General features: G+C 33.5%; 3 protein-coding genes across 3 annotated transcripts in view; 1 reads left to right on the top strand and 2 right to left on the bottom strand.

The window, feature by feature from the left end:
• The window catches only part of LOC105142138 (50S ribosomal protein L27, chloroplastic-like), a 2,947-nt gene extending 1,190 nt beyond the window's left edge, over window positions 1-1,757 (top strand). Inside the window, exons 2-4 of the mRNA XM_011049643.1 lie at window positions 657-769; window positions 975-1,099; window positions 1,205-1,757. Coding sequence (XP_011047945.1) covers window positions 688-769; window positions 975-1,099; window positions 1,205-1,444 — 447 coding nt within the window. The 5' untranslated portion in view covers window positions 657-687 and the 3' untranslated portion in view covers window positions 1,445-1,757. The remainder of the gene's footprint in view (window positions 1-656; window positions 770-974; window positions 1,100-1,204) is intronic.
• Window positions 1,758-2,191: 434 nt separating this feature from the next.
• LOC105142137 (WEB family protein At3g51220-like) lies at window positions 2,192-3,348 on the bottom strand. The gene has a single exon (XM_011049642.1). It carries the CDS (start codon window positions 3,148-3,150, stop codon window positions 2,443-2,445), a length of 708 nt encoding a protein of 235 aa, XP_011047944.1. The 5' UTR covers window positions 3,151-3,348; the 3' UTR covers window positions 2,192-2,442.
• Window positions 3,349-3,783: 435 nt separating this feature from the next.
• LOC105142136 (nifU-like protein 2, chloroplastic) lies at window positions 3,784-7,012 on the bottom strand. The gene is made up of 4 exons (XM_011049641.1): window positions 6,724-7,012; window positions 6,529-6,640; window positions 5,984-6,294; window positions 3,784-4,161 (listed from the first exon to the last, which is right to left on the bottom strand). The coding sequence occupies exons 1-4, from the start codon at window positions 6,820-6,822 to the stop codon at window positions 3,973-3,975; spliced, it is 711 nt and encodes a 236-aa protein (XP_011047943.1). The 5' UTR covers window positions 6,823-7,012; the 3' UTR covers window positions 3,784-3,972.
• Between the last annotated feature and the right edge of the window lie 5,286 nt (window positions 7,013-12,298).

The following is a 12,298-nucleotide window of genomic DNA, read 5'->3' as shown; positions in this document are numbered from 1 at the left end:
CGCTCTTCCCCTGAGTCAGTAGTAACTTGCAGAGCTCGTTATTTAAGTTTTATGTGTTTCGTTCCCGAGTTTGACTCAGATCTGTTAGTTTTTGAGCGATTTAAATGTTAAGTTGGTTGGTGTTCATGGATCGAGTTTTGATTTCGCAAATGACAGTTTATGCATTACATACGCCGGGTCTCGTCCGGGTTTGCCCGGGTCTTGCCGGTTTTTTGCATTTACCGGTCTTTCTCCTAACCCGAACGGTCCAACGGTCGAGCCGCCGGGCCGGTCCGGGTTTAATAACTATGGAGAAAACCCTAAAGACAACACTGATTATAGATTGAAACCCCAAATCAGAAGAATATTTCAGCTGTTTGTTGAGCTTTTACCAATTTCTTGAATATTCTCATAGCTATCATAGCTGGAGGTTTATAATTGGTTAGGCTGTCAGAATGTTTGAACTCTTGTTGGAGCAAATTGTAGTACATTATTACTGCTAGGTTAGGTGTCAACGGTAAAAGCACAGTTTGGTAATCGAACTTGTGAAATGAGACCAATTTTGCTTATGATAATTTCTTTTGTAAAATCAGTATATAGGCTGATTTGAGGTGAATTTGGATTTTCTTGATAAGTGTGGTTTGTGGGTTTTGATGTGATTTTTTTTTCTTTTGCAGGTTTTTTTTTACTATTTGGTAATTGAACACGATGAATTTTACAACGATATTGTGTAAACGTTTGACTGTGAAGGAACTGGTCACCAATGTCCCCGTCTATGAAAGCATTGCTGGTAATGCCTGTTTCCTTCCAGAACATTGTTTTATTTGTATCGACTTTCTTTGAATTTGCGTGGGATGGTGTTATGGCGTCTTTGTGATTATGAAAGCATTACTGGTAATGCCTGTTCCTTTCCAGAACATTGGTTTTTTTTTTGTATCATCTTTCTTTGAATTTGAGTGTGATGGTGTTATGGTGTCGTTGTGATTATGGTTTAGATGGGTCTTCTGGTGGACTAAGCTTGATGTTTAGACGCTGGGCTACCAAAAAACAAGCTGGGTCCACAAAGAATGGACGGGACTCGAAACCTAAGAACCTAGGGGTCAAGAAATTTGGTGGAGAGGTTAGTACTTGACACTAATTTTTCTTGTTTTATTTCTCCTCTGATAACTGATATCAACTAGAGAATGTTGAATTCTCATTTTGATGGCTTTAATATGTTGTACAGAGGGTTATACCTGGAAATATCATAGTTCGGCAACGAGGCACTCGTTTTCATCCTGGAGACTATGTTGGGATGGGGAAAGATCACACGCTTTTTGCCTTGAAGGAAGGAAATGTGAAGTTTGAAACAAACAAGCTTACAGGCCGCAAATGGGTGCATGTGGAGCCTAAGTATGGATATGAGCTCCATCCTATTTACACAAAAGCAAGTGGTGATTCAGCACAGGTGACAACGGCCTCCTGAAGTGCTCTCTCTCCCTCTACATGATTCATATACGTTCTCTTGTTTTCCTTGGATTTGTTTTTCTTGGAAACCTTTGTGGATGATTTAGGGGTTGGCTTGAAGTCCAAACATGTGGAATGCAAACCTGATGGATTTTTATGAACTTTCAAATAGAGCAGATTTAGTTGTGAAAATCTTTTGCTGGTGATGCTGTCTCTTTGGTGATAGAATAATGTTTATATTCCTGTTGACAATGGAGACTTAGAATTTGAACAAGTTGGGATTATGTTGTTGCAATTAAATGAGGTTTATTTAAGTTGAATATGTCGAAACACTCTAATAATTATCATATAGGTGTGTGCACAACTTAATGTCTGCATGTCACATGGACAGAATGCATATAGATTTATAGGATGGTGGTTTCTTGGTTCAGTAAATGCTACCTGGCTTGATTTTATGTTGGGTTTTTAGTAGTATTTCTTCCCTTACCCTGCCGATAATCAGGTCAGCTGGTTAGTTATGTGTAAACATCTGTTATGGGCTTATCTCCAACAAACAATCTTGATTTTTAATTGTAATTCTTGGTTGAGATTCTAAATTATTTGTCCATATAGTTTGAATTGATATCCAGTAATGAAACTTGATGAGAAGGGACAGATTCTGAAATCTCTCTCTCTGGGGGACTGGCCTGCTCTCAGTTGATCATTTATAAGTTTATGCCTCTCCTAAAACAGCCTGAACCAGCACTAGAAATGCGTCAAAAAAATAGATGAACGAGTGTCAATTCAATTCAAAATATCTCTCTCTGCCCTGATATTGAGAATTTGCCGGGCTACAAAACTCTGAACAAGCAAAGGAAAACATTTAAATAGCGTAGACACGAAACAACACATTACATTGCATCACCATACAGAAATTCAACTCACCTTGCAACACTTCATGCACAAACTTTTCTACGTTGTCTATCTTTTTTTGAACTTTCAATACAAAAAGCTAAATAAAAACCAAACCCGGTTTTCTCAATTAAAACACACTTCAGGAGATGCATATAAAGGGTTATTAAGAGTGTTAGATGATCCTTTTTTCTTGAAAAACAAGTCTCCCACAAGAGGAACAATAGGCTTCTTTTTCATTGCCTTCCTCTCCTCCTTTCCTCGGAAGCACTCTTTCTCCTCCCCAAGACTCAATATTTGAGCCAAGGTTGGAGAATTCTCCATTCTTATCATCAATTCTCTCATCCTTTCATCCTCTTTAAGAAGAAGATCTTCCTTCTTTTCCCTCTCAAAACTCACCGCTTTCATCTCTACCGCCTCTTTAGCTGCAGCTGCCTCAGCCCTAGCCAACTTAGACATATTCTTGTGAAGCTCGGAATTCAAAGAAGCCAGTGCAATTTCAGTCTCGGACTCTCTCTCCTTTAGCAACTTCAGTTCAGTCTTTGTTTCCTTAAGTTCAGCCTCAAGTTTCATTAGAGCACCAAAGACCTCATTTTGTTCATGATGATGATCTTCTTTAGGGCTTCTGTAGCTAGGATTTGGTGATAAGAACCTCCATGAAATATTTTCTTCTCCAGAAGGATTATCATAAGGCTTCGAAGAGTATATTTCTCCTACGAGAATCTGCTTGCCGAAGATGGCAACAGCTTCTTTGACTGATTGAAATGGGCGTGAAGTGTCAACCGAGGAGCTGTAGTCTTCTGCTGGTTTTGGAGAAAGAGTAGGAGTTTCCATATTGTTGAAGAATGAGGTGTTTTGGAGGGGTGAGAGGGAATATTTGATGACGGGGTTGGTTTGGTCCAGGTTTTCTTTGCTTTTACTTCAAAATATTACAGAGTACAAAAAGGAGAAGCTATGGGAGATGGAGGCTGTTGTTTCAAGGTTAAGACAACGTAGAAAGTTTGTATAAGGAAGACAGAGACTAGAAAACTACCACTACAACATGGATCCTTCTATTTTTCATCCATTTTTTTTTATATATATAGTCCTTTTTTCAAATAATAATAATAATAATCAAATTTTGTTTTTCAAAAAAAAAGCTAAGATGTATTTATTAAAAATCAATAACACAGGAATTTCTAGATTCATTAAACAATCAAATGCTTTGATTTTTGGCAAAATCTGCAGGCCTGTGACAAAGGATGGATGAGCTGTGCAACTAGCCTTCTGTTTTGACTGTTATCCAAGAGGGACTAGCAAACCTTCTCCCATGCAGTCCATTTCCGATATCTTATTCAGAGGACTGAGTGATATTCAATCTTCTTGGAGCTAGGCAAAAACAATGCTCAACAGATAAGAAAGTACAACGAGGATCCTACAATAAATTAGCTAGCATCAGCAGTTAAATTTCAAAGAACATGGTGAAGATGGTTGTGTGAATACAAAATGATTTGCAATTTCAATTTCCTCAAATTGGATTTTCAAAATATCAGTATCCAACGACTGCATCTTTCTACACTGTACACAATCTAATGTGGTATTTATACAGGTATTAAGAGTTCAATGACTCCTTTTATTTGATAATCTCATGCTCTGGACTAGAAATCTGAAAGTGTATCATAGGAGTTGAACTGCAGCAATGGCCGGAATTTTCTCGCGTAATTTCTGGGTGACAGCCACTCGTACAGTCATGACCCCAGCTGCTGGCCCTGTTAATCGGACTTTAACTATTGGTTCCTCAATTGCCACTAATTCAAGGGATCCTCCTGCTGCCCCAACAAGGTATGGCCTTATTTCTTCCAGTACCTGGCACAATAACAAGTATATAAACAGCTAACAACATTGAAGTTTGACAAGGAAATGGCCATCATATACTTCCAATTTGGGCTTATTATGGGATTGGAGATCAGGGGTGTTTATATGTGGAAGAAAAGGAAGATACAAAAATGCCGCCACAGCCATAAGGCTATGCGGTTGCGGGCCCTAATGAAAAGCAGAACATTGCCAATCAGAAACAGCTCAGTATCTCTCATCAGGCATTGCGTCTCAAAGGCAGTAACTTCAGGGGCCTCAATAAAATGAAATACACCAGCACAGAAACCGTGTTGTGCTTCTGACCATCTTAGACTTGACAGAAGCAAATATGTATATTGATAGAAAGGTACCCTATAGTATCAGAGAACAGGGGAAGGACATAAAATACAGGAGAAAAGAGACTTAACCAAGAAACAAAAGCTGAAAAGAACCTACCAGAAACATCAGAAGAAAGACATCAAAACTCTCCAATTTCACTGCAAACCTGCTGAAGAAAATCTATAGAGAGTGACAGCACCAATTTTAAGCTAGTAGAACTAGCTTATCCTAAAGCAGGACAAAAAAAAAGGAAAAAAAAAGAGCTTCCAAACTGAAAAAATCTAAAGTTTCCCTCCTGCCAAAGATTCCAAATCAATGACAAAGCACAGTACCACAAGACTTCCTCCTTATAAATTCCCAACACCCTCAAACCTCTGTTAAAAACAGCTCTTATAAGGTATAGAACACTCAAGAATATCCAGATACTTTGAAAACCCTATCCCAAAGTATAAAATCAATTGAGGCTATTACTGATAGACGTCACAGCCAAAGTTGTTACATAATGGTTACCTATCATGTGTTATGGAAGCGTCACAGAAAACGCAGCAACCTACTGGGATATAAAAAAGTCAAGTAGAATCTAATTGACAGTTTAAGCTACTACTTGTCTGTTCGCCTTGATGGCAGTTTGTGAGCCGCATAAACTAATTATCTGACAATAGGCCATTGAGGAAAGAACCTAGCCCGTAATTCCAATTCCATTTTCCTGAAAAGGCAAAATTCTCTTAGAAGGGAGGTAAGCCTTGGTATTAGAGTCATATAGGCTTGAATGAGCAAGTAGGGGACCATTCACTGTTCATTTGTTGATTTCATAAACATCCTCAAAATTCCATGATGGTAATGTGCAGTAACCACTCATAATTTAAGTTCTCCAAGAGGAGCAAAAAATTACAAAAGGGGGTTGAAACTGCGCAGCCAGTAGAAGGTGACAGGGGAACACGGAAGAAGGGACTCTCAAAGTGCATCCTAGTTTAGGACGAGTCATAGAAAACACAGCACTCTGGACCCTAAGTAAATACCAAGAGCTAAATAAGAGTTGATGCAAAACAACACTTGGGAAGAATAAATTGTAAAAGGAGGAAAATGTTCCAGAAGCAAGTAGAGGGCCATAGAAATTATTTACAAGCACCAAGAGTGCCAATCACTGACATAAGACTGCTGTTTACTCTGTAATCTAACAGAATTAGAACAATAATTTCAGAAAGCAAATACACATGCACACAAAATTCACTATTCTCTGGAGGCATCATCCATGATTATAAAACTGCATGAAGCTCCTCTGAGTAATAAGCGAATGGTGTAGAGACCTATACACTCTGTTCTTTTCTTTTTTGATTTTTATCCTGCAATTTAGAATCTTTGAATCTTCTTTTTTTCTCCTTTTACCATTACAACGTGGATCCTTCCGAGAGGTGATTCATAATTTAAAAACTGTTCAATTCCATTCCAGAGCAATATATGTAAGCACTGAAAATAAAGGCTTCAATTTGATTACCTTCTCTATATTCTCTCCGTTCAGCTCAAGCCCAGTTTCTTCATCCGCTACAGCTTCTACTGCAACTATCTCAGGAATCATTTCCATTACGCGACGCTCGATACCCATCTTCATCGTCATAACAGAAGCAGAACAAGAACTACATGCTCCTTGTAATTTCAATCTAACAACATTTCCATCAATCTCATGTAATGCCACATTACCACCATCTGAAATCAGGTAAGGTCTAACCTCATCCAATACACTCTCAACGTTGTCTGCAGTTAACGGCAATTCTACCGCTGAATCTGGAGTAGCAACAGCCTTAACAACTACACAGCGTAAAAAAAGACTTATTCAGCAACATCACTTAATAAAATAAATCAAACCCATTAATTATTTCACTCTAAAAAATTAACTTAGCTATTTTCTAACAATATAAACTAAACCCATCAATTATTCCACTCCAAGCTGCGTACCTAGCTAATTTCTACGAAATTAAAAGATTACAAAAAGGGCATGATGAATTATATATATTCACAATTACTATAAGAGAGAAAGGGAACCTGGCCTCCTCCGTGTGAAAGAAGGCAATCGAATTCGCAAGGAACGGCAAGGTATGCCTCGCCGCAGGTGACTGGGGCTCCTCGAATGGGTACCAAAAAAGCTCGAACCACTCTGTTAATATGGGATTCAGTTATTCAACGCCAATACAAAAAAAATAAAAAAATAAAAAAGTTGAGACAGGGAGAGGAGGAAACCTTGTAAAGAATAGCAGGAGGGGGAGGAGAGCTGCAGGAGGTGTCCAGGCCTTGTTGAGCCCTGCTGTAGCATGTTGGGTTCAACACCACCGATTGCATCTCTTTCTCTCTTCCTTGATGAGAAAAAGAAAACAACAGATTGGTTTCGGAATCGGCAAAACGAGAGAGAGAGAGAGAGGAGAGCTGTCTGGAGATGGGAGAGAAGGAAGGGAGGAGAGGAGAGAGCTTTGCCTGTTTGTCTGGAAATGAAAGAAGCTGGGGTGCTGATGCTGCCAGGAAAGCACAAAAAGAATTATAGTAGTAGTAGCTGACAAATGTGCCTTTGCTTCCAGTTTCTTCTATTTTTCAATTTTCATATTCATTTTTTAAAAAAAAAATATCTTAGAGTTGACTGGCTTGGTTTTAGCTAGCTTAATTTATCAGTTTAATTAACTTTAGTTGCATCAATATTTTTTTATTTTAATTTAAAATTAATTAAGTTTTGAATCATGAATTTTTTATATTATAACTGTTTTTTATTAATATAAAAATCTTGATAAGTTTGCAAAATACTTCAACTAATTTTATAAATTTTAAAATTCATAATTATATAAATCTTTAATAGTTCTCGTGTTTGTAACACTTATCTAGATAAATTTTAAAAATTAAATTTAATATCTAATCAATTAAGCTATAATTATTAGAATCATTATTAAGATTAATGATTATATATAATATTAATTACTTATTATTTTTTTCATGTCATATAATTTCAAGTTAATTTCAATACAAGAAAATAAAGTGTGATAGTTATGGATGCCTTTTATGATATATTGAAATTTATTAGTCGAGAAATGAAAAAATTATTTGTATGCTTAGTATAATGAATTCAACATAAATTAATAAAAGTTCTATGAATAATAATTAAATATTAAAACAAAATATTTTAACTATTTATTAGATAGCCTAGTGGTAAAAGCCTGAAATTAAATGGTTTATTTTTTTTATAGTCTTAAATTCGAGTCCTATAATTATTAATAATGACCATTAAAAATTTAAATGGTCATTAATTTTAAAACCTATAAAATTAATTAAGATATACCTATATTAAATAAAAAATATTTAAGAAAAAGTAACAAATAAATTAATATGCAAGTAAATCTGACATAGGTGCAATAGAGAGGGAAAAAATGAAAAGGGATTGAAAGATTTTTTTTTAAAATAATGTATTTTGTTAATCAAAATTCTAATTTTTATCTATATATTTTTTTTTTCATGTTTTAATGAAACATGAAATTTTTTTTTATTAACAACATATTTTTTCAAAACTAACGTGATATATAAAAAATAAACATTTATAAAAATTCTGATAATTTAAATTCACAAGAAAAATATATTTTTTTCATGAAAACCCCCTTTTTATTATTCATTTTTTGTTTTAATGAAACATGTATTTCTTATTAAAAACTTGTTGATGTGTCAAAAGGAATTAATTTCTTATTCTATGGCTATGAATAAAATAAGATCATGAATTTGTATTCTTAGAGATAAATCTGTGTCGTTCTAGTGCTCTAATAGATTTTTTTTTTCATAATCGGTAATAAATAATTTAAAGATAAGCCTGAGTAGCTCTACTATGAATAAGTGTTGTAGATTTTAAAACAAAATTGGTATTCTTTGTTTATAATAATCATATGCATCACTACAATATCTAATAGTTTTACTCATGGAAATTTTTTATCGATGTAAAATACATATTTTATTAATAATTAATTTATTAACAAAATCATCGATGAAAATGCTCCGTTGGTAAATCTTTCATCGGTAATTTTTTATCCTTTGATAAAATATTATCATCGATTGATTTACTGATGAAATAGACGTGTAAAAAAAAATATCCGCTTTAATTTAATTGATATATCCCTTTGTAATAATATTTTTTTTATTATCAACGGATTTACTGAGGGATATATGAACTGAAATTCCATCGGTAATTCTATTGGTAATTATTTAGAATTATTTTTAAAAAATTTATTTTATAAAATTATAAAATAATTAAATTAACATAAATCAACACTCTATAATATATACTCAAAATGCTTGGAAAAAGAATAAGAAAATCAACTCAAACAAATTTACAACAAATAAATAAAACAAAAAAATAAATTCAACTAAAAAAATTCATATGAAAAAAATAAAGTTGTAATTGCTAAAAATTTAAAAATCCTATAAATAAATCAACTAAAAATTGATCTCACATGAAAAAAAAAATCTCACAACAACATTTATACAATTATTAAGAACAAAAAAAATAAAAAACAAATATAGTGAAAAAATTTATGAAAAAAAAGAAAAAAATCTTATTTTAATAAAGTTGCAAGTGAAGCTTAAAAGAGAAAATGAAAAAAATCTTATTTTAATATAGTTGCAAGTGAAGCTTAAAAGAGAAAACAAATTTTGTAAAGCATATTAAATATAAAAAAAACTAAAAGGATAAAAGAAGAAAGAATAAGAAAATGTATTCGAGCATAGAGGAGAAGAGAAGAAGATGAGGAAAGAAGAGAAAAGAAAAAAATAAATATTGATATTTTTAACATATAGCAAAGAAGAAAAAGAATAAGAAATGAGTCAACCCAGAATTTAGCGACATGATGAATAGTGTTCATAATTTACTAATGAATTTAGCGATGGATTTTATCAGTATAACTTATTTTGTTGGTAATTCTGTTGATAAAAATGACACATCATTATTTTTTTTGCTTTGTTTTATTTTTTTTTCCCGTAATTCTCATAGTATATATCAAGGGAATATGTCAGTTGATAAAATCTCTCATAAATTTATCTTCAAAAATATTCTCTCGATATTTTTGTTTGTATTTATTAATTTTCTAGTAGTGTATGAAATTATTTATTTAACTTTATTTAAAAAATAAATTAAAATAATATTATTTTAATTATTTATTGTAAAAAATCAACAAATTAAAAGCTAAATGATCAGGGAGGTTAAGGTCAACCCATATTTTTTATAAAGCCAAATAATTTTTTATTTTTAACTAAAATATATGAAAATCCCGAGTATGGTGATTCGAGTTTTGCAACTAGAGAGTATAATAGAGAGTGAGTGTGATGGCGAGGCATAATTTCAAATGAAGTGGATCAGTAGAGGCTATTATTTGTTCTCCATTCTTTTTCTCCAAGCCCTTATAATATTTCATGTGCTTGTCAAATTAATCTAACAGATCACAACACTTAAGCAAATATATCTAATAATATTACAATCTTTTAACTTCAACTATTGAGATTGTTTGCGGAAGTTTCTTGATCATGCTTGCGATCAATTACTTCACTGGTAAACGTGAGGATGGGAATTTAGCATTGTCTTGGGCCGCCAAGGATCCGATTTTTGAGAAGAGTTTTGGTCTTTTAGGTATCGGGGAAGGCGAAGATTCGCCTCTGTTGTTGAGAGAAGGGCAGGCCGTGTTTAAATTCTACGCGAGTGGGCGGAGGTATTGTCGAGGGCTGTTGGCGACAATGGAGTTGAAGAGCAGGGAGGATTTGCTGTCGAGGATATATAATATGGTGGTGCCATGTAAGGATATTGGGATTAGTTTTGAAGCTTACATGAAAGATGATGTGATGGATCCTGTAGTTTTCGCATGGGCGAGGAAGAAGATGGCTAAAGGAGTAAGCAGAAGGAACTGAGGGGTTTGCAGGGGTTTGCGGGGAGTGTCGCGCAGCCGCCTAGTGGGAGGAAATGGGTGGCTAAGGAGATGGCTGCTGTTTCTGAGTCGAAGAAGGTTTCTGGGGATTTGATCACTGAAGCAGCCGTGCTTGAGCAGGTTCGAGCATGCCTCAACTTTCTTTTCTGTTCTGTAGCTTCTTGCTTTGATATGATTTTGACCATTTTGGTGGTGAAGTATATATGCCTTGTGTTTTGATAGTTTTTTACGTTGAACCTGTGATTGATATGGTTAGAGGACAGGGATTCTTGGGAGAATTAGTATGAAACATTTTGGAAGCATCAAGTTTTTCATAGATTGCACGAGAGCTTGAGTTGCTGTAGGGCCTTGTCAGGATGGTTTCCTTCGTCGTTCACAAAGCAAATAGCTGAGGCTATAGCTGCATGCAGATACAGCAAGGCAGATTGAGTTCTGCTGTAATCTCAAAAATAGAAGCTGCTGCACTGTCTGGTATGGTATGGCTACTCCTCTATATTTTAGGAGTGTATTGAAAAACCAATTAACTAATTAAATCAGAAAAAATAAAAAGCAGAACAAATAGAAAAAACTGAATAAACCATATAAAAAATAAAAAATAAAATCACTAAATTCAGTTTGATTTTAGTTTTAAAAAATTTCAATCGATTGAACCAGACTAAACTATATTGATTGAATTAAATCAAAATAGTTTAAAAAATATATATAAAACCCTAACCCTAAGTCATTTATTCATTTACAGCCGCTCCCCTCTCCTCTCCTCTATACTCTTCTTTCTCATTCTCTCATATTAAGTGTTAACCTAATATTAAATAATTTTTTTAAATTTCGACACCACACCTCCCTACCTTCTCCTACAATCATTTTTTGGTCTCTCATACAATACGGCATTGCCTTTCACAACCTTCACTTCACTTTTATCATCAGCCACCGACAATGGTGGTTGTAATGGCTCCATGTGCACTTGCAAATCTAGATATTTCTCTCAACTTTGGTTCATCCTATCATCTAATGCTAGACATAATAATCCAAGATCTCAATTTATTTCATCATCCACTTATTGATATACACAAGCTATCTGAGAAATGAAGTTAGAGGGTTTTGGTACAAGGAGAGCAGTAAAAACAAGCTAGCTTAATTAGTTCTGATTTTTCTAGTTTTTAATGCTAAAAAATTGATCTCAATCGAGCAAAATTGATTCAATTTAAACTAATTTTTGGTTTAATTTGAGATTATTAATAAAAAATACTATTTTTTAATTTGGTTGAATTTTTAAATTAGAACTAGACCGTAAAAACCTCTACTACACTTTGACATTATGTTCTCGTAAATCCCTTTTCCAATCAGATAATTTATGTCTGGCGTTAGGTTACCAGTCTTTGGGTCTAAGGGTTTTAGCTCATGTTTTGTAGTGCATTCTAAACGCAAGTTATCAAAATTTGATTTGTTTAGTTTAAAATTAGTTTTTTTATATTTTTTATCGTTTTAATATAATGCTATTAAAAATAATTTTAAAAAAATATTATTTTAATATATTTATAAATAAAAATTATTTTAAAAAACAATCCCTTCTTTACTCTGAAACACCACTAAAGTTGTTGTGCAATTACCAAGTAAAGATTATAGTGGTCAAGGCAAAAGCAATTATTTTATCCATATTGTTTTATGTCAGTTATTCTAGGGAGGTAATTTTCTGTTAACTGTGATGTAGATACTGTTTAAAATATTTTTTATTTAAAAATATATTAAAATAAATTTTTTATATTTTTTTAAATAAAAAATACTTTCAAAAAATACTCAAAAGGATTTACAAAAACAATCCCAAACACCTATATCTCATTGATTGATGTCTATTATTTTTATATTGTTTCCATGAATTA

The sequence above is a fragment of the Populus euphratica genome, unplaced genomic scaffold, assembly GCF_000495115.2.
Source record: "Populus euphratica unplaced genomic scaffold, PopEup_1.0 scaffold268.1, whole genome shotgun sequence".
Lineage (NCBI taxonomy): Eukaryota > Viridiplantae > Streptophyta > Magnoliopsida > Malpighiales > Salicaceae > Populus > Populus euphratica.
The sequence above is the reverse complement of the archived record's forward strand: the minus strand, read 5'-3'. Positions and strand labels throughout refer to the sequence as shown.